The sequence below is a fragment of the Oncorhynchus mykiss genome, chromosome 19 (genome assembly GCF_013265735.2).
Source record: "Oncorhynchus mykiss isolate Arlee chromosome 19, USDA_OmykA_1.1, whole genome shotgun sequence".
In the NCBI taxonomy this organism is placed as follows: domain Eukaryota; kingdom Metazoa; phylum Chordata; class Actinopteri; order Salmoniformes; family Salmonidae; genus Oncorhynchus; species Oncorhynchus mykiss.
In genome coordinates this window covers 33,503,787-33,522,000 of record NC_048583.1, presented here as the reverse complement: position 1 = coordinate 33,522,000, position 18,214 = coordinate 33,503,787, and the positions used below count along the sequence as shown (strand labels likewise).

Below are 18,214 nucleotides of genomic sequence, written 5' to 3'. Positions count from 1 at the left end.
TGTGTATGAATTTCTAAAATGTATAGTTGGTTTGAGGTTAACTCATAGAAATTTGGAGCTATTGACCACTTAAAATATTGTCCCATGTACATTGTGTAATTTTACTGACGGTCCCCTAACTAGCAACATAGGGTTTTCAAATGTCAAACCAACTGTACACTTTGTAGTACATTGGCACTAGAATACAGTGCATTTGGAAAGTATTCAAACCCTTTGACTTTCTCCACATTTTATTACGTTACAGCCTTATTCTATGGTCCTTTGCTGGTGACACTCGTCAGTGATTTATTTAGAATTCAAGGCACACTTAACCAGCATGGCTACCACAGCATTCTGCAGTGATACGCCATCACAGGCTGTGTAAGGGCTATTTGACCAAGAAGGAGAGTCATGGAGTGCTGCATCAGATGACCTGGCCTCCATGATCCCCCAACCTCAACCCAATTGAGATGGTTTGGGATGAGTTGGACCGCAGAGTGAAGGTAAAGCAGCCAACAAGTGCTCAGCATATGTGGGAACTCCTTCGGGACTGTTGGAATAGCATTTCAGGTGAAGTCCCGAAGGAGTTCCCACATATGCTGAGCACTTGTTGGCTGCTTTACCTTCACTCTGCGGTCCAACTCATCCCAAACCATCCAATAAAGGAGTGGTTCTGCAGGTGGTGACCAAAGACCACTTCTCAGTTCCTATGCTTCCTGGCTGATGTTTTGGTCACTTTTGAATGCTGGCGGTGTTTTCACTCTAGTGGTAGCATGAGACGGAGTCTAAAACCCACACAAGTGGCTCAGGTAGTGCAGCTCATCCAAGATGGCACATCAATGCGAGCTGTGGCAAGAAGGTTTGCTGTGTCTGTCAGCGTAGTGTCCAGAGCATGGAGGCGCTACCAGGAGACAGGCCAGTACATCAGGAGACGTGGAGGAGGCCGTAGGAGGGCAACAACCCAGCAGCAGGACTGCTACCTCCGCCTTTGTGCAAGGAGGAGCACTGCCAGAGCCCTGCAAAATGACCTCCAGCAGGCCAAATATGTGCACGTGTCTGCTCAAACGGTCAGAAACAGACTCCATGAGGGTGGTATGAGGGCCCGACGTCCACAGGTGGGGGTTGTGCTTACAGCCCAACACCATGCAGGACGTTTGGTATTTGCCAGAGAACACCAAGATTGGCAAATTCGCCACTGGCGCCCTGTGCTCTTCACAGATGAAAGCAGGTTCACACTGAGCACATGACAGAGTCTGGAGACGCCATGGAGAATGTTCTGCTGCCTGCAACATCCTCCAGCATGACCGGATTGGCGGTGGGTCAGTCATGGTGTGGGGTGGCATTTCTTTGGGGGGCCGCACATGTGCTCACCAGAGGTAGCCTGACTGCCATTAGGTACCGAGATGAGATCCTCAGACCCCTTGTGAGACCATATGCTGGTGCGGTTGGCCCTGGGTTCCTCCTAATGCAAGACAATGTTAGACCTCATGTGGCTGGAGTGTGTCAGCAGTTCCTGCAAGAGGAAGGCATTGATGCTATGGACTGGCCCGCCCGTTCCCAGGACCTGAATCCAATTGAGCACATCTGGGACATCATGTTTCGCTCCATCCACCAATGCCACATTGCACCACAGACTGTCCAAGAGTTGGTGGATGCTTTAGTCCAGGTCTGGGAGGAGATCTCTCAGGAGACCATCCGCCACCTCATCAGGAGCATGCCCAGGCGTTGTAGGGAGGTCATACAGGCACGTGGAGGCCACACACACATTGACTTGTTTTAAGGACATTACATCAAAGTTGGATCAGCCTGTAGTGTGGTTTTTCACTTTAATATTGAGTGTGACTCCAAATCCAGACCTCCATGGGTTGATAAATTTGATTTCCATTGATAATTTGTGTGTGATTTTGTTGTCAGCACATTCAACTATGTAAAGAAAAAAGTATTTAATAAGAATATTTCATTCATTCAGATCTAGGATGTGTTATTTTAGTGGTTACTACATGATTCCATGTGTTATTTCATAGTTTTGATGTCTTCACTATTATTCTACAATGTAGAAAACAGTAAATATTAATAAAAACCCTTGAATGAGTAGGTGTCCAAACTTGATACGGGTACTGTATGTTTTTGTTAGGTAGCGTTAACTAGCACTAGTCGGCTGTACCTGCGCCACAACTCTGGTATTTTTTGTCCTATAGCTTGTTCTCCATCTTGTTTTTAACTAGTGAGTCAACATGTTTTCAGCAGTTTTATTTTCTTGACTGATCAAAACTCGTTTCTCTCGTGCTCCATCGTCTCTCTGCAGCAGACATACAGTGCTTACAGAAAGTCTACACACTCTGTGGATGTCTTCACATTTTATTGCGTTACAAAGTGGGATTAAAACATATTTAATTGTCATTTTCTGGCAACGACCTACACAAAATACTCTATTGTCTAAGTGGAATAACTTGTTTGTTTTTCTAGAAGATTAAGGAAAAATAAAACAGTAATATATATTTATTAGATAAGTATTCACCCCCCTGAGTCAATACATGTTAGAATCACCAACAACAGCTGTAAATCTTGTTGGGCAAGTCTCAATATTTTCCCATTATTCTTTAAAAAAAATCTTCAAGCTCTGTTAAGGTGTTGGGGATGATGGCTAGACAGCAACTTTCAAGTCTTGCCATAGATTTAAGTCAATTTGTGTCAAAACTGTAACTTGGCCACTCAGGAACATTCACCGTCTTCTTGGTAAGCAACTCCAGTTTAGATTGACCTTGTGTTATAAGTTATTGTTCTGCTGAAAGGTGAATTCATCTCCGGGTATCTGGTGTAAAGCAGACTGAACCAGGTTTTCCTCTAGGATTTTGCCTGTGCTTAAGCGCCATCCCGTTAATGTTTATCCTGAAAAACGCACCCGTCTTTGCCGATGTCAAGCATACCCATACAAGGAAGCAGTTACTCAGTGATGTGTTGGATTTGCCCCAAACAGAAAGCTTGGCATTTAGGCCAAAAAGTGTATTCCTTTGCACTATTACTATAGTGCCTTGTTGCATACATATGCATGTTTTGAAATACTTTTATTCTGTATATTTTTATTCTTCTTTTCACTTCTTTTAAGTAATTATTGTGGAGTCCCTACAATGTTGTTGATCCATCCTCACTTTCCCCCCCCATCACAGCCACTGAACTCTGTAGCCGTTTTAAAATCACCAATGGCCTCATGGTGACATCCCTTTACAGTTTCCTTCCGATCCTGCAGCTCAGTTCAGAAGGACAACTGCATCTTTGATGTGTCTGGGTGGTTGTTTAATAAATCATCCACAGCATAATTAGCAAATTGACTGTGCTTCAAGATATAGTCCATGTCTGATTTGTTATTTTTACCCATCTACCAATCACTGCCCTTCTTCATGTGGCTTTTATAAAAGCACCCTGGTCTTCGCAGTTGAATCTGTGCATGAAATTCAATACTTGATGTCTGGGGGACAGAGGAAGGGGAAAGACATTTAACCCCTCAATCAGATAGTCATTCAAAAACCATGTCAACTATTATTTCACACAGAGTGAGTTCATATAACTTATGTGATTTGTTAAGCCAAATGTTACTTCGGAACTAATTTAGTCTTCCCAAAACAAAGGAGATGAATACTTATGCAACAAATATATATTTTAGTTATTGAATTTGTATTAATTTGTAGAATTATCTTTTCACTTTGACAGAGTATTTTGTGTAGAACAATGACAAAAAATATAAATATATATATATATTTTTTTTTTTCAAGAAAATGTGAAAAAAGTTCAAGGGGGTGTAGTGCTTCTATAGTGAGCATTATGTTTAGAACATCCAATCACAATATCGAATCGCAATACATATCGTCACCTAAGTACCGTGATAATAGCGTATCGTGAGGTCTCTGGACATTCCCAGCCCATCCAAATACAGTAAGTACACTATCAGAGATCAAATCGCCGCAATGATCCTAATTCCTGTTAAAGCACTTCTGCTAAAAGCTGTGGAAATCCCCCCTGCCCTCAGACCACCCTTGCAACACCGCCCTCGGACCAATCCCAGTGCAGCTAGCAAAGCCAGTATCGGCCTAGCTGCTACGTACGTGTGAGGTCACAGAGTTGAGATGTGTAACAGTCAGTCTGGGGATACAGTGAGCTCACAGACCCAAATTAACAGGCTGACAAATTAATGGACTGTATTGGAGCAAGAATAGACATGGCCAACTCACGACACATTTCCCGCTGTACAGCTGTCCTGTAAATGGGTGCAAAACTAATGGCCGACTTTTAGAGCTTTGTCATCACCGACATAACATATTAACATACCACTTCCCTGCAAAGGAACACTGCTTAGGCCTATTCACACTTGAATACCTTTAGAACTGTATTTGCTAGATCGAATCATCGAGCTGACAAGGGTTTGTTCTTAACTGACTGGCCTAGTTAAATAGAGGAAAAAAAGAAAAGAAAAACATAAAACATTTCAGAAACTGTCAAATGTTTTCACAGTTCGGACCGTTTTCAGGAGCCCTGGTAGACTATTAAGTGGAACTGCTATTTTCAGCTCATCTACTTATAGATGTTATGTATAACCAAGAAAAACCTGTGGAAGAACATTTCAGTGGTCTAATTAGCACAGATGTTTTAGGGATAGAGAGTAGAGGTCGACCGATTAATTAGGGCCGATTTCAAGTTTTTATAACAATCGTAAATCTGTATTTTGGACACGGATTTGGCCGATTTATTTATTTATTATTTTTTTTAATTAACACCTTTATTTAACTAGGCAAGTCAGTTAAGAACACATTCTTATGTTCAATGACGGCCAAGGAACGGTGGGTTAACTGCCTAGTTAGGGGCAGAACGACAGATTTTTACCTTGTCAGCTCAGGGATTCGTTTTTGCAACCTTCCGGTTACTAGTCCAACGCTCTAACCACCTGCCTTACATTGCACTCCACGAGGCGGGCTGACTACCTGTTACGCGAGGGCAGCAAGAAGCCAAGGTAAGTTGCATTCTTCACATAATTACTAGTTAACAACACATGGTCGATGATATTACTAGTTTATCTAGAGTGTCCTGCGTAGCATATAATCGATGCGGTGCCTGTTAATTTCTCATCGAATCACAGCCTACTTCGCCAAACGGGTGATGATTTAGCACTGTCGTTGCACCAAACCTAACCATAAACATCAATGCCTTTCTTTAAAATCAATACACAAGTATATATTTTTAAACCTGCATATTTAGTTAATATTGCCTGCTAACATGAATTTCTTATAATTAGGGAAATTCTGTCACTTTTCTTGCGTTCCTTGCACGCAGTCAGGGTATATGCAGCAGTTTGGGCCTCCTGGCTCGTTGAGAACTGTGTGAAGTCCATTTACTCCTAACAAAGAGCGTAATTAAGAAAATATATTTTTCTCCCCAATTTCGTGGTATCCAATTGTTAGTAGTTACTATCTTGTCTCATCACTACAACTCCCGTACGGGCTCGGGAGAGACGAAGGTTGAAAGCCATGCGTCCTCCGAAACACAATCCAACCAAGCCACACTGCTTCTTAACACAGCGCGCATCCACCCGGAAGCCAGCCACACCAATGTGTCGGAAGAAACACTGTGCACCTGGCGACCTGGTTAGCGTGCACTGCGCCCGGCCAGCCACAGGAGTCGCTGGTGCGCGATGAGACAAGAATATCCCTACCGGCCAAACCCTCCCTAACCCGGACGTTAGGCCAATTGTACCTCGCCCCACGGACCTCCCGGTCGTGGCCGGTTGCTACAGAGCCTGGCCGCGAACCCAGAGTCTCTGGTGGCACAGCTAGCACTGTGATGCAGTGCCCTAGACCATTGCGCCGACCGACCGACCGACCGCCCGCCTGCACAGGTATGAACATAGGCCTACATTGAGTTAGTGATTTCAATTTCAACAAGAGAGAACTACATTGGGGGGAAAAAGGGTTTAATACAGATACAATGCTATTTTACTGTAAACAAATTGACAGACTTTCAGCATGCTTATAGGGAAGGACATTCAACAAGCACAGCACATACACAAATGACTGATGATTGGCTGAGAGAAATTGGTAATAAAAAGATAGCAAGAGCTGTTTTGAGACTTCAGTGTGGCTTTTGACATTATCGATCATAATCTGCTGAAGGAAAAATGTATGTGTTATGGCTTTACACCCCCTCTTATATCGTGGATAAACAGTTACCTGTCTAACAGAACACCGAGGGTATTCTTTAATGGAAGCCTCGCCAACATAATCCAGGTACAATCAGGAATTCCCCAGGGCAACTGTCTAGGCCCCTTACATTTTTCAAACTTTACTAATGACATGCCACTGGCCTTGAGTAAAGCCAGTGTGGCTATGTATATGGATGACGCAACACGATACACGTCAGCTACTACACTTAACAAAGAGCTGAAGTTAGTTTCAGAATGGGTGGCATTGTACTTGGCACAAATCATTCCCTAAACCATAAACATCAACTAAATATTGTAAAAAATAATGTGGACTGTCATGGTCAAAACATGTTGATACAACAGTAGCTAAGATGGGGAGAAGTGTGTCCATAATAAAAAAAAGTGCTACCCTGCCTTTTTAACAGCACTATCAACAAGGTCCTACAGGTTCTAGTTGTCACACCTGGACTACTGTTCAGTCGTGTGGTCAGGTGCCACGAACAGGGGCCTTGGAAAATTACAATTGGCTCAGAACAGAACAGCTGGCCCTTAAATGTACATGGAGAGCTAACATTAATAATATGCATGTAAATCTCTCATGGCTCAAAGTGGGAGGAGAGATTGACCTCATCATTACTTGTCTTTGTAAGACGTGTTGACAAGCTGAAAGCGCTGAGCTGTCTGTTTAAAGTACTAGCACACAGCTCAGACACCCATACATACAGACTGTGGGAGGCGCACAGTACTACATAGTGCCATGGCTACATGGAACTCTATTCCACATCAGGTAACTGATGCAAGCAGTAGAATTGGATTTTTAAAAAAAGTTAAAATACACCTAATGGAACAGCGGGGACTGTGAAGAGACAGACAGGCACACAGACAGGCACATGATAAGACACGCACTCTACACATATGTGCACATGGATGTTGTATTGTAAATATGTGGTGGTGGAGTGGTATGAAATGTCATGTTATATTTTAATACTGTATGTAACTGTCTTATGTTGCTGGACCCCAGGAAGAGTAGCTGCTGCCAAGGCATGGGGATCCATAATGAAAACAAATACATTGTATCAGTAGGATAAACACCAATCCTGTCAAACTTTCATTGAGGTAAAACACTCCGCCACAACATATAAATAATAAAACCCAGATACAACAGTCACTGCCTCTGTGTTAATAATCATATTCTTTATTTCCACGGACAGACTCTAAACAGGAAGAAAAGGGCCCGGTCAGGCTGCCATTTCTCTGTCTGTCTTCTACAGCCAGGGCAAAGGAAGAGCAGAGCGCATAAGAATGGTTCTAAATATGCCCTGGCAGTCTTAGTGACCTATAAAGTTAGATTTAACCCAGATAGCGTTTATTTCCAGGCTTGGTGTGATTTGTGCTAACAGGGCTGACTGCTTGATTGATGTGGATGAATCAAAAAGCAACTCACCCAATAGGAGGTGCAGCTGACCAAAATAATCTAGGCTTGCTTCATTAACGTAAAATGCATGTTGTTTTATCAATACAAAGTTGAACAATATTACAGCATCTTGTTATGGCAAATTAGGCAGGTCATACTTGTCTTGTCAATATAAATAACTAGTAACTATCATATTGATCTTCAAATAGGGCCTAACTGTAAAAAAAATAAATACATACATACATGACGTTGGCCTGGGGTTAGGTTTATGACAGTCATAAATACATATTCCCTGCTTCTTCCTCTCTCTAACCTACTGAGGTTACATTTAAAAAACCCTTGGTTAACATAGAGATTCTGGGAACATCAGTAGGTGGGGGGAAATTAACTATATTCTGGTAATCCGAACAATTTAACATTTGCAGTGGTACAGTGCCTTACGAAAGTATTCGGCCCCCTTGAACTTTGCGACCTTTTGCCACATTTCAGGCTTCAAACATAAAGATATAAAACTGTATTTTTTTGTGAAGAATCAACAAGTGGGACACAATCATGAAGTGGAACGACATTTATTGGATATTTCAAACTTTTTTAACAAATCAAAAACTGAAAAATTGGGCGTGCAAAATTATTCAGCCCCCTTAAGTTAATACTTTGTAGCGCCACCTTTTGCTGCGATTACAGCTGTAAGTCGCTTGGGGTATGTCTCTATCAGTTTTGCACATCGAGAGACTGACATTTTTTCACATTCCTCCTTGCAAAACATCTCGAGCTCAGTGAGGTTGGATGGAGAGCATTTGTGAACAGCAGTTTTCAGTTCTTTCCACAGATTCTCAATTGGATTCAGGTCTGGACTTTGACTTGGCCATTCTAACACCTGGATATGTTTATTTTTGAACCATTCCATTGTAGATGTTGCTTTATGTTTTGGATCATTGTCTTGTTGGAAGACAAATCTCCGTCTCAGTCTCAGGTCTTTTGCAGACTCCATCAGGTTTTCTTCCAGAATGGTCCTGTATTTGGCTCCATCCATCTTCCCATCAATTTTAACCATCTTCCCTGTCCCTGCTGAAGAAAAGCAGGCCCAAACCATGATGCTGCCACCACCATGTTTGACAGTGGGGATGGTGATGAGCTGTGTTGCTTTTACGCCAAACATAACGTTTTGCATTGTTGCCAAAAAGTTCAATTTTGGTTTCATCTGACCAGAGCACCTTCTTCCACATGTTTGGTGTGTCTCCCAGGTGGCTTGTGGCAAACTTTAAACAACACTTTTTATGGATATCTTTAAGAAATGGCTTTCTTCTTGCCACTCTTCCATAAAGGCCAGATTTGTGCAATATACGACTGATTGTTGTCCTATGGACAGAGTCTCCCACCTCAGCTGTAGATCTCTGCAGTTCATCCAGAGTGATCATGGGCCTCTTGGCTGCATCTCTGATCAGTCTTCTCCTTGTATGAGCTGAAAGTTTAGAGGGATGGCCAGGTCTTGGTAGATTTGCAGTGGTCTGATACTCCTTCCATTTCAATATTATCGCTTGCACAGTGCTCCTTGGGATGTTTAAAGCTTGGGAAATATTTTTGTATCCAAATCCGGATTTAAACTTCTTCACAACAGTACCTCGGACCTGCCTGGTGTGTTCCTTGTTCTTCATGATGCTCTCTGCGCTTTTAACGGACCTCTGAGACTATCACAGTGCAGGTGCATGTATACGGAGACTTGATTAAACACAGGTGGATTGTATTTATCATCAATAGTCATTTAGGTCAACATTGGATCATTCAGAGATCCTCACTGAACTTCTGGAGAGAGTTTGCTGCACTGAAAGTAAAGGGGCTGAATAATTTTGCACGCCCAATTTTTCAGTTTTTGATTTGTTAGAAAAGTTTAAAATATCCAATAAATGTCGTTCCACTTCATGATTGTGTCCCACTTGTTGTTGATTCTTCACAAAAAAAATACAGTTTTATATCTTTATGTTTGAAGCCTGAAATGTGGCAAAAGGTCGCAAAGTTCAAGGGGGCCGAATACTTTCGCAAGGCACTGTACTTAATGAATATGATGTCAGTTCGGTTGTCATCTGAGACATTCTCATCAATGATAAGATGGCAAACTCTACAGTGGAAAGTATACACATCAGAGTTATCGGATTCACATGGAATTGTTGTTCAATTTAAATGTTTGAATATGAAATTATTTGTGATGGGATGAAATGTGATTTTAGCTTCTAAAATGTGAGATGTGGGTTTTCATAAGATATTGCTGCTCACTCAGTGGCCCGCCCACGTGAAGAGACAGATGTTGTAAACTATGAAACACACCCCTTTTCTCCCTTCCTATATAAGCCATTGACGACAACATAACTTCCTGTTCCGAGGATATGAGGGCGACGGTCCTGTCAGAATGGTTCAGATAATAACTACAGAACGAAGCCAACATCAGCATGAGCTTTGGTTGCGAATGGTATGAACTTTTGAACTCTTATTCACTACAGAAGTGATACCTCCTAGCTGTTGAGTTAGCGACCGCAGCTGCAAACGCAGGTTAGGAAGGAACAGACAGAGTATCCCGTCTATCACACAACGACGTTACTACAATGTATCCAATTGACAACCAGAGACATTCTTCAAAGGACAGAGGACTCGGTTTGGCAACACGGCCTTCCATCTACCACCAACCTACTGAAGCGCAGTTCAGAGTAAATATTTATTGCATTTTCCTTTTCCAAATGGGCGGTAATTTAGAATGCATAAGATACTGTATTTACGATAGCACAGCTTTTTTCCTTTGTTCCTCAGTCTTCCTGCTCTTTCACTCAAACCCAGCCCTTTTCCTTTGTGTAACAAGCTGTCATTCATATCTGTTCCGCCCGCTACGGAAGTCTTCCTTTATGACGTAATTCGTAATCAAGTTACGATTAATTGTGTGTATGTGAATTCTGTGTGATTAGTTTGGTTTTAATTATTTATTTACTAAATACCTATGTTGTATTGCTGATTCAAATTGTTAGCCAGGGTTCTTGCAGATAACCAAGAATTTACAACTTTCAGATGAGACTGAAGTAAGATGAAGATTAATGTTGACTGCTATGGATGTAAAATATTACTAGGTCTTTAAGAGTTTATTCTGAAGATAACAGCTCTATAAATATTATTTTGTGGTGCCCGACTCTCTAGTTAATTACATTTACATGATTAGCTCAATCAGGTGATATTAATTACGGAGAAATTATTTTCTAGAATAGCATGTAAGATCCGTTAATCCGGCATAGCCAAAGACACGACAATACATACATACAGTACCAGTCAAAAGTTTGGACACACCTTCTTGTTCAAGGGTTTTTATTTATGTACAATTTTATACATTATAGAATAATAGTGAAGACTATGAAAACTATGAAAGAACCCATATGGAATCATGTAGTAACCCAAAATTAGTGTTAAACAAATCTAAATAAAATTATATTTTAGATTCTTCAAAGTAGCCACCCTTTGCCTTGATGACAGCTTTGCAAAGCTGTCAAGGCAAAGGTTGGCTACTTTGAAGAACCTAATATTTTGGTTTAACACTTTTTACTACATGATTCGATATTTGTTATTTTATAGCAGTGATGTCTTCACTACTATGTATTCTACAATGTAGAAAATAGTAAAAATAATGAAAAACCTGTGAAATATATATATATATATATTTTTTGTTACTGTACATGAACCCTAACATAACTAAAACTTGCTCATTTTCTGGCCATCTAGTGAGACAATCAATTCTCTACAGGGTCATGACATCTAGTTTTGTCACTTCACTTGTCCTGGGGGGGGGACAGACAGACAGACAGACAGTGGCTACAGCGATGCAGAAGCCTGTGCTGCCTTATATCCATTCCAATCTATTGACTCTGGTAGGCCTTGAATCAGTGTGCAGAGTGAGAGTCATGCTGAAGGTATGTGTCACTGAGCAAGTAGGGAGGGGAGTAAAACCTCCCATCTGCCACCACTCAAATCAAAATCAAATCAAATCTTATTGGTCACATACACATGGGTAGCAGATGTTAAGGCGAGTGTAGCGAAATGCTTGTGCTTCTAGTTCTGACTATGCAGTAATATCTAACAGTAATCTAACAAATTCACAACAACTACCTTATACACACACAAATGTAAAGGGATGAATAGAATATGTTCATATACATATATGGATGAGCGATGACGTGCGGCATAGGCAAGATGCAGTAGATGGTATAGATTACAGTATATACATATAAGATGAGTAATGTAGGATATGTAAACATTATTAAAGTGGTGTTATTTAAAGTGACTAGTGATACCTTTATGAAGTCCATTTATTTAAGTGGGCAGAGATTTGAGCCTGTGTGTTGGCAGCAGCCTCTCTATGTTAGTGGTGGCTGTTTAACAGTCTGATGGCCTTGAGATAGAAGCTGTTTTTCAGTCTCTCCGTCCCAATTCAACTGTCTGGAGTGGGATGTGTTCAAACAAAGCAGTACTATACTCTCTCTGGCACTGCTTGCATTTCAACACCTCCACATTCCTTAATACAATCACAACACTGAAACCAACATTCACTTTCATATCTGCAAGACTGCCAGGTAGTCTCGACAGGTCACATAACGTTAGCTGATGTCATAACATACATTTGATAAAACCTGTCAAAATGTCATAAAATAAACCACCGCGGAAAAACTTTATTAAATTGACCAAGATCACATCCGTGACACAAAAGTGAATTCTAAAAGTTATGTAGCTAGATTTCTGACTAAGCCTAAAGCGAATTGTTTTACTTGTTCGATCGTAAATGACAGCGCAGTGTGTCAGACTGTGTCTGGGGCCTTGTGACAGTTAGCTAGCTAGCTAACTTTGTTTATGTTAGCTTGCTAACAACATGCACAAACCATCCAAATGGCATCAGACTACATGTTTACTTACTATTTATTTATTTAAAAAAAACACGTTTAAGTTAAAAAGATTGCAGACTTTATATGATCAACAATATGGGATGTATCCCTTTTCAAGATGTTTTAGCTAACATCGGCTAGCCTGTCGGCGACTCAAGAGGACTCAGCCAAGTTGTCGCCATAATGACCAAACCAAAATGGCTGCTCTCAGAGATTAGTTGACAGTCAGCTGGATTCGGTTTGATTAGAGCCTTGTGTATTTCAACGACTCTCTAAAATGAAACGACTAAATAAGTAGCACAGCAGCAAGAGTGAACGTTATTCATAAAACTACGGGTAAGACATTGCAAACAAATCAACTTGATGTTCCACTTTATCACACACTATCTAACCAGCATTTGTCAGCCGGTGCTAAGCTAATGTTATCCAGCCAGTTAACCGATTCCCGTGGCTAACTATCTGTTATCTAACTGGACACACTATAGTAGGGCGTTCACTTGCTATCGAAGCATGGTCACTGGATGCAAAGTGGCTAAAACAAAAGTTGCACACTATCCAGGCAAAATGCATTGTTGCTCAAGCTTCTGTGTTTTAGTTAGTTGGCTGAGCTAACGTTAGTATGCTAATAGCTACCTGAAGTTCGGCCCTCTCCACTTCCCAATGAGCTCTCTCCATTTCGAATCGGGCCCATTCGTGCTGGATGTAATGTAAAATACCGGGGATGGTATATTGCTGTGGCCGTGGTATGTCGTCTTGCTGCTGCCCCATCCCTGAGCCACCTCCACTACCGATTTGGGGATTAACGTTGTTATTCCCCTGCTGCTGTCTTGAGGCGGCCATTCCAACTCCTCCGCCGGGGTGTTCATCCATTTTTAAGAAGAGGAAAGTCCCAGCACAATTTGCTGCTTGAATTCGCCTTCCCTCCCCCTTTTCAGATCAGTGTTCCCGTATGAATTTGACGATGCCTTTCACTGAAATGGCTATGCGGTTGTAGTGAGACAGGGCTATGTTTTGGATTTACTCTCAGCGTAAAGATATGTTGGCCGCCATTAGTCCAATCCTTGGAGTTGGATATGAAAGCCTCCTTACTGCCGGGGGTGGGAGAGAGAATTGTCCCGCGCTGCATGGTGGGACATACTCACCATTTTCTTTTTTTGGGGGTCATCCAAATACATTAGCCTGGGCATGCGTGTATACAGTTACAGTATGTACAGCTCAGACACATTGTGAACCAGATCAATAATAGAAATAGGATTCTATCAGGGTTTGTTTGCATGACTCAGGGAGCCATCTCATATCCAGCATCATGTTGCTGACTGCATTGTTTGCTGACTGCAGATTGGGGATCTGACTGTTTAGTTTGGCCATAGTCCTTCTGACTGCTGAATGGCACATGTAGTTAACTGATCAGTTACAGATGCATAAAAAAAAGGGTATTACACAAACACTTTGCATGATTTGCAATGACACCATTTATTTATATATTTATTTCCTGTTTTGCAGATGCACTGGATTTAGAGATCACAATGATCAAGTTCCTTCTGATGGTTAACAAGCAGGGCCAGACCCGCCTGTCTAAGTATTATGAGCAGGTGGACATTGAGAAGAGGCCTTCTCTGGAGACTGATGTTGTCAAGAGATGCCTGTCACGCAAAAAAGAAGAGGTCTCTCTCAATCACATTATTAGAAGAAAAAAAATAGTTTGGTTTACTTTCAGGGGTATAATACAATAGTGAGAAGACAATGCATAACTGGGGGGTTAGACAAGACAATACAGGACAGAATGAAATCTAGTAGAAATAACCTAGTCTGTTTAGCTGTAATTCCAGTCCTTGCCACTCATTGTCATGCTAAACATTTTTGTTTGTATTTATGGTATTCTTCATGCTGAGTTAGTGTGCCACTGAACTCATCTTGGAATTCACATCCAACTAACTATTGTATTCTATCTAGTGCTCTTTTGTGGAATACAAGGACTTCAGACTAGTGTATCGACAGTATGCTGCTCTCTTCATAGTTGTTGGTATCAGTGACACTGAGGTAAGTTCATCATTTCACTGTTATAAGTGTACAAGTATTAGTGTTAACCGACTAAGGTTAAGATTGTTTTATTGTGATTATACATGATTCATGGTGTGGGATGTCCTTCTTTCCCACAGAATGAGCTGTCAATCTATGAGCTGGTACACAACTTTGTTGAGGTTCTTGACAAGTACTTTAGTCGTGTGGTGAGTTCAGTCTTTTTATTCTCTACTTCAGCACATTCTTGTTGTATGCTAGATTTACTTCACGTTAACTATCCAACCACCTATACATAGCATTTTAAAGGTCAGTATTTTCTGGGACAAAAACACATTACTCTAAACTGATTGTTCCTCGTTAGAAAAGTAAATTGTTTTTTCTCTCCTAACAGAGTGAATTGGATGTATCCTTTACAAATTATTATAACTTGTTTTAATCAGTTTGAGGAAACAAGTCATTGAAACAGAAGCAGGGGCTGTCTGCCTGTCCACCTTCGCATTAGGTGCTTTCTGGGCTCAGTCTGGGCTCAGTGGGATTTCAGACTAGCTGGGGTCAGACCAGTCATAAGAATTGGAATGCAACTACAGTCAGTGGTGTTAACGGTTCACTGTTAAGTTGTCAAAGTTGTTCAACCTGACCAGTGACATGTTACTGGTGTAGCCAGAGATAACAAGAACATTATTCTTACTACTGGAGAGGGCTCATTGAGGGGGGGAAACAATACCCTCCTTTACACTGTGATGGGGAATAAATGATTATTCAATATTGACTTATAGATTTAATGACCTTAACTCCAGCTCAGATCATGTTCAACCTGGATAAAGTGCACATCATCATTGATGAGATTATCCAGAATGGACACATAGTGGAGACCAACAAGAACCGCATCCTGGCACCTCTACTTGCTCTGGACAAGATGGCTGAGGCACATTGAGCAGTTGTTTGAACCATAGACTTAGACCTCGCATCATTGTATCTGTCCAATTATGGCGTCTTTAAGAGCATGGGCAGCGCCATTAAGGCCATCTCCATTATGAAGTACTCAATTTTCTTCTATGAGTTGGGAAACTGAAAGGGTGTACGCTGCCACCTAGAGTGTGTTGTTTTACAGTAATAAAGCAGAGGTTGGCGATTTACTGACACCTGCGGTTATGGAATGTCTCCTCACAAGTATAATTGTCTGATTCCTCCTGGTAACCTGAATGGAATTATATGATCCTTGAAGGAAAACCACCCAAAAAACGATATTTTGGTATTTGTTTCATTAGTCCATTGCTGACATAGTCCCAAAATGTTTTGATTGTCAGCAATCACGTTTTTAAGATTTGTAACTTTCAAACCATCCCCGTATGATGCATTTTGCACCATACAAGGATGATTTCTGTATTTTAATGCCACATTCAAAACAACTGGCAACTCTGAAAAATACATGGTCAAACCATGTCAGAACTCTAGAAAGAGGCCAGATATTCTGAGTTGGATGACCGTTCAAATAGATTTTTGTTTTGAAATCCAAAATTCCTGAAAACATTTTTAATGTCAACTGGGTGAGACTTTCAACTTCTTTGGATGATCCCTCCTGGTGACCCTATTGAAATCATGTCCAACCAGGACATCAAGAGGGATCGGCCAAATGTGAAGAAGAAAATGTATTACTTCAAAATGGAGCCGCCCATCAGTTCAATTGGCAGACACAACTTTATACAAATAAAAAGATGAGTCCTCCATGAGCTGCCCATGCTAAAACAGGCTTTTGGACACTAGAGACCTCCATCTAGCTCTATGGTTTGAACAAACTAAGACTACAGTGGCAAGAAAAGTATGTGAACGCTTTAGAATTACCTGGATTTCTGCATAAATTGGTCATAAAATGTGATCTGATCGAAGTCACAACAATAGACACAGCGTGCTTAAACCAATAACAAACAATTATACATGTCTTTATTGAACACACCATGTAAACATTCAGCGTAGGGTGGAAAAAGAACACAAACCCTTGGATTTAATAACTGGTTGACCCTCCTTTGGCAGCAATAAACTCCAACATTTGAGGTTGCAGATCAGACCTGCACAACGGTCAGGACGCATTTTAGACCATCTTTACAAAACGGTTTCAGTTCAGCAATATACTTGCGATGTCTGCTGTGAACCACTCGAGGTCATGCCACAGCATTTAAATAAATCGGGTTGCGGTCTGGACTCTAACTGGGCCACTCCAGAAGGCGTATTTTCTTCTGTTGAAGCCATTCTGTTGATATACTTTTGTGTTTTGGGTCGTTGTCCTGTTGAGCTTCAATTGGCAGACGGATAAAGACATTTTGCAGGAGAATGTTAGGCTAAACTTGGGAATGAATTTTTATGACTAATTTATGCAGAAATCCAGGTAATTCCAAAGGGTTCACATACTTTCTTGCCACTGTGTTACCCTCTGGGGAAAAAAATGGACACATTGCCATCCAAATGATTTATGGACTTCATACTTGAGTTTATCAATAATAATAATAAGTATTTTTTTTATACAGCAGCTATAGTAATAGATTGAACTGAGGTATTACGTACATCTTCCCTTGGAGCTTTAATGTGCATGGAATGTTATTCAGTTCTTAACGTAAATAAACAAGACTTCATACTTTGCAAACATTTTAATGATTATTTGGAGCATACACATTTGAAAATATCTGTTTACTTCAAACTGCAACTTGAGTTAAATAAATGTTTATAATATACAAAGAAAATACAAGGGAAAGCATAGCTTGCTTTTTTTTCCTTTTCAAATGTGCCTTGCACACAGAACCAGTGTTGTCGTCTCTAGCTTTATTATCAAATTACACAAATGCACTCAGGGACTTTGATCCTTATAGCAGGGCAATAAACATCAAAATACACACAGTAACGAAAGCAAAAGGAAAAATAATAAGCATGTGCATCATGATTGTATGATGTTAGATGAAGTAAAAGGAACAAGGTAATCCTAATATTCAAACAACGCAGGCACTAGTAAAACAACCTGGTAAGGAAATGCCCAAACACTCTACAGTTAGCTCTACAGAAGCAGCTGCCTTTCTCCCCCTCACATCACACAGGGAAAGGAAGGAGGTTGCCAGCCGGGGTGGTGGAGAGAAGCTGGTGGTAATCTGAAAACCCCAAAATCTACAGAGAACTTGTACACAGATGCTCACAGCCAAAGTATGAGAGAGAGAGATAGTAAACACTGTAGAACATGAGGAAACTGTCTGCCCCGTCTTCCAGTTGCTCAAGCCCTTAAAGCAGCAGAGTGCCCTGGGGGAGGGAGAGAGCTGTGACAAGTAAGCAGGTGGGTCGGAGGAGAGGGAAGGTGGGCCCTGGTTTTATCTGTATCAGCAGCTATTGAGTTAACATGGGACTGTTTTCCTAAAGTTTTTCAGGGGGAAAGGACAGGACGGGGGAGATGTAAGGTTGTGTGGGGTTGGGGGAGAGATCTCAGAGAGCACAGCTTGTTTCTTTTTCTGCAACAAAACACAACAGGCTTCACCAGCGGGGGGGGGGGGGGGGGGGTTGGTCAGTCATAATGGGGCAGACGGAGCATGCTCAGTTGAGGTGGAAGCCCTTCTCCATGGTAGCTGCTAGGAGGCGCTCTCTCATGATGTCTTCAGAGGAATACTCTGGCAGCTTCAGGTAATGCACACAAGTGTTAACAGATGGATAGCTGGAGTCTGTCGCGTCAAC

General features: G+C 41.3%; 3 protein-coding genes across 9 annotated transcripts in view; 1 reads left to right on the top strand and 2 right to left on the bottom strand.

Annotated features, from left to right (window-relative positions):
- Window positions 1-13,593, bottom strand: part of strn3 (striatin, calmodulin binding protein 3) — a 27,712-nt gene extending 14,119 nt beyond the window's left edge. The window contains exon 1 of the mRNA XM_036954681.1: window positions 13,121-13,593. Coding sequence (XP_036810576.1) covers window positions 13,121-13,357 — 237 coding nt within the window. The 5' untranslated portion in view covers window positions 13,358-13,593. The remainder of the gene's footprint in view (window positions 1-13,120) is intronic.
- ap4s1 (adaptor related protein complex 4 subunit sigma 1) lies at window positions 12,640-17,147 on the top strand. The gene is made up of 6 exons (XM_021573987.2): window positions 12,640-12,823; window positions 13,991-14,151; window positions 14,441-14,527; window positions 14,647-14,715; window positions 14,901-14,912; window positions 15,312-17,147. The coding sequence occupies exons 2-6, from the start codon at window positions 14,014-14,016 to the stop codon at window positions 15,441-15,443; spliced, it is 438 nt and encodes a 145-aa protein (XP_021429662.1). The 5' UTR covers window positions 12,640-12,823; window positions 13,991-14,013; the 3' UTR covers window positions 15,444-17,147.
- Window positions 17,139-18,214, bottom strand: part of hectd1 (HECT domain containing 1) — a 28,401-nt gene continuing 27,325 nt past the window's right edge. For all 7 annotated transcript variants that reach the window (XM_021573983.2, XM_021573984.2, XM_021573977.2 and 4 more), the window contains one exon: window positions 17,139-18,214. In XM_021573983.2, the coding sequence (XP_021429658.1) occupies window positions 18,077-18,214 (138 nt within the window). In that variant the 3' untranslated portion in view covers window positions 17,139-18,076.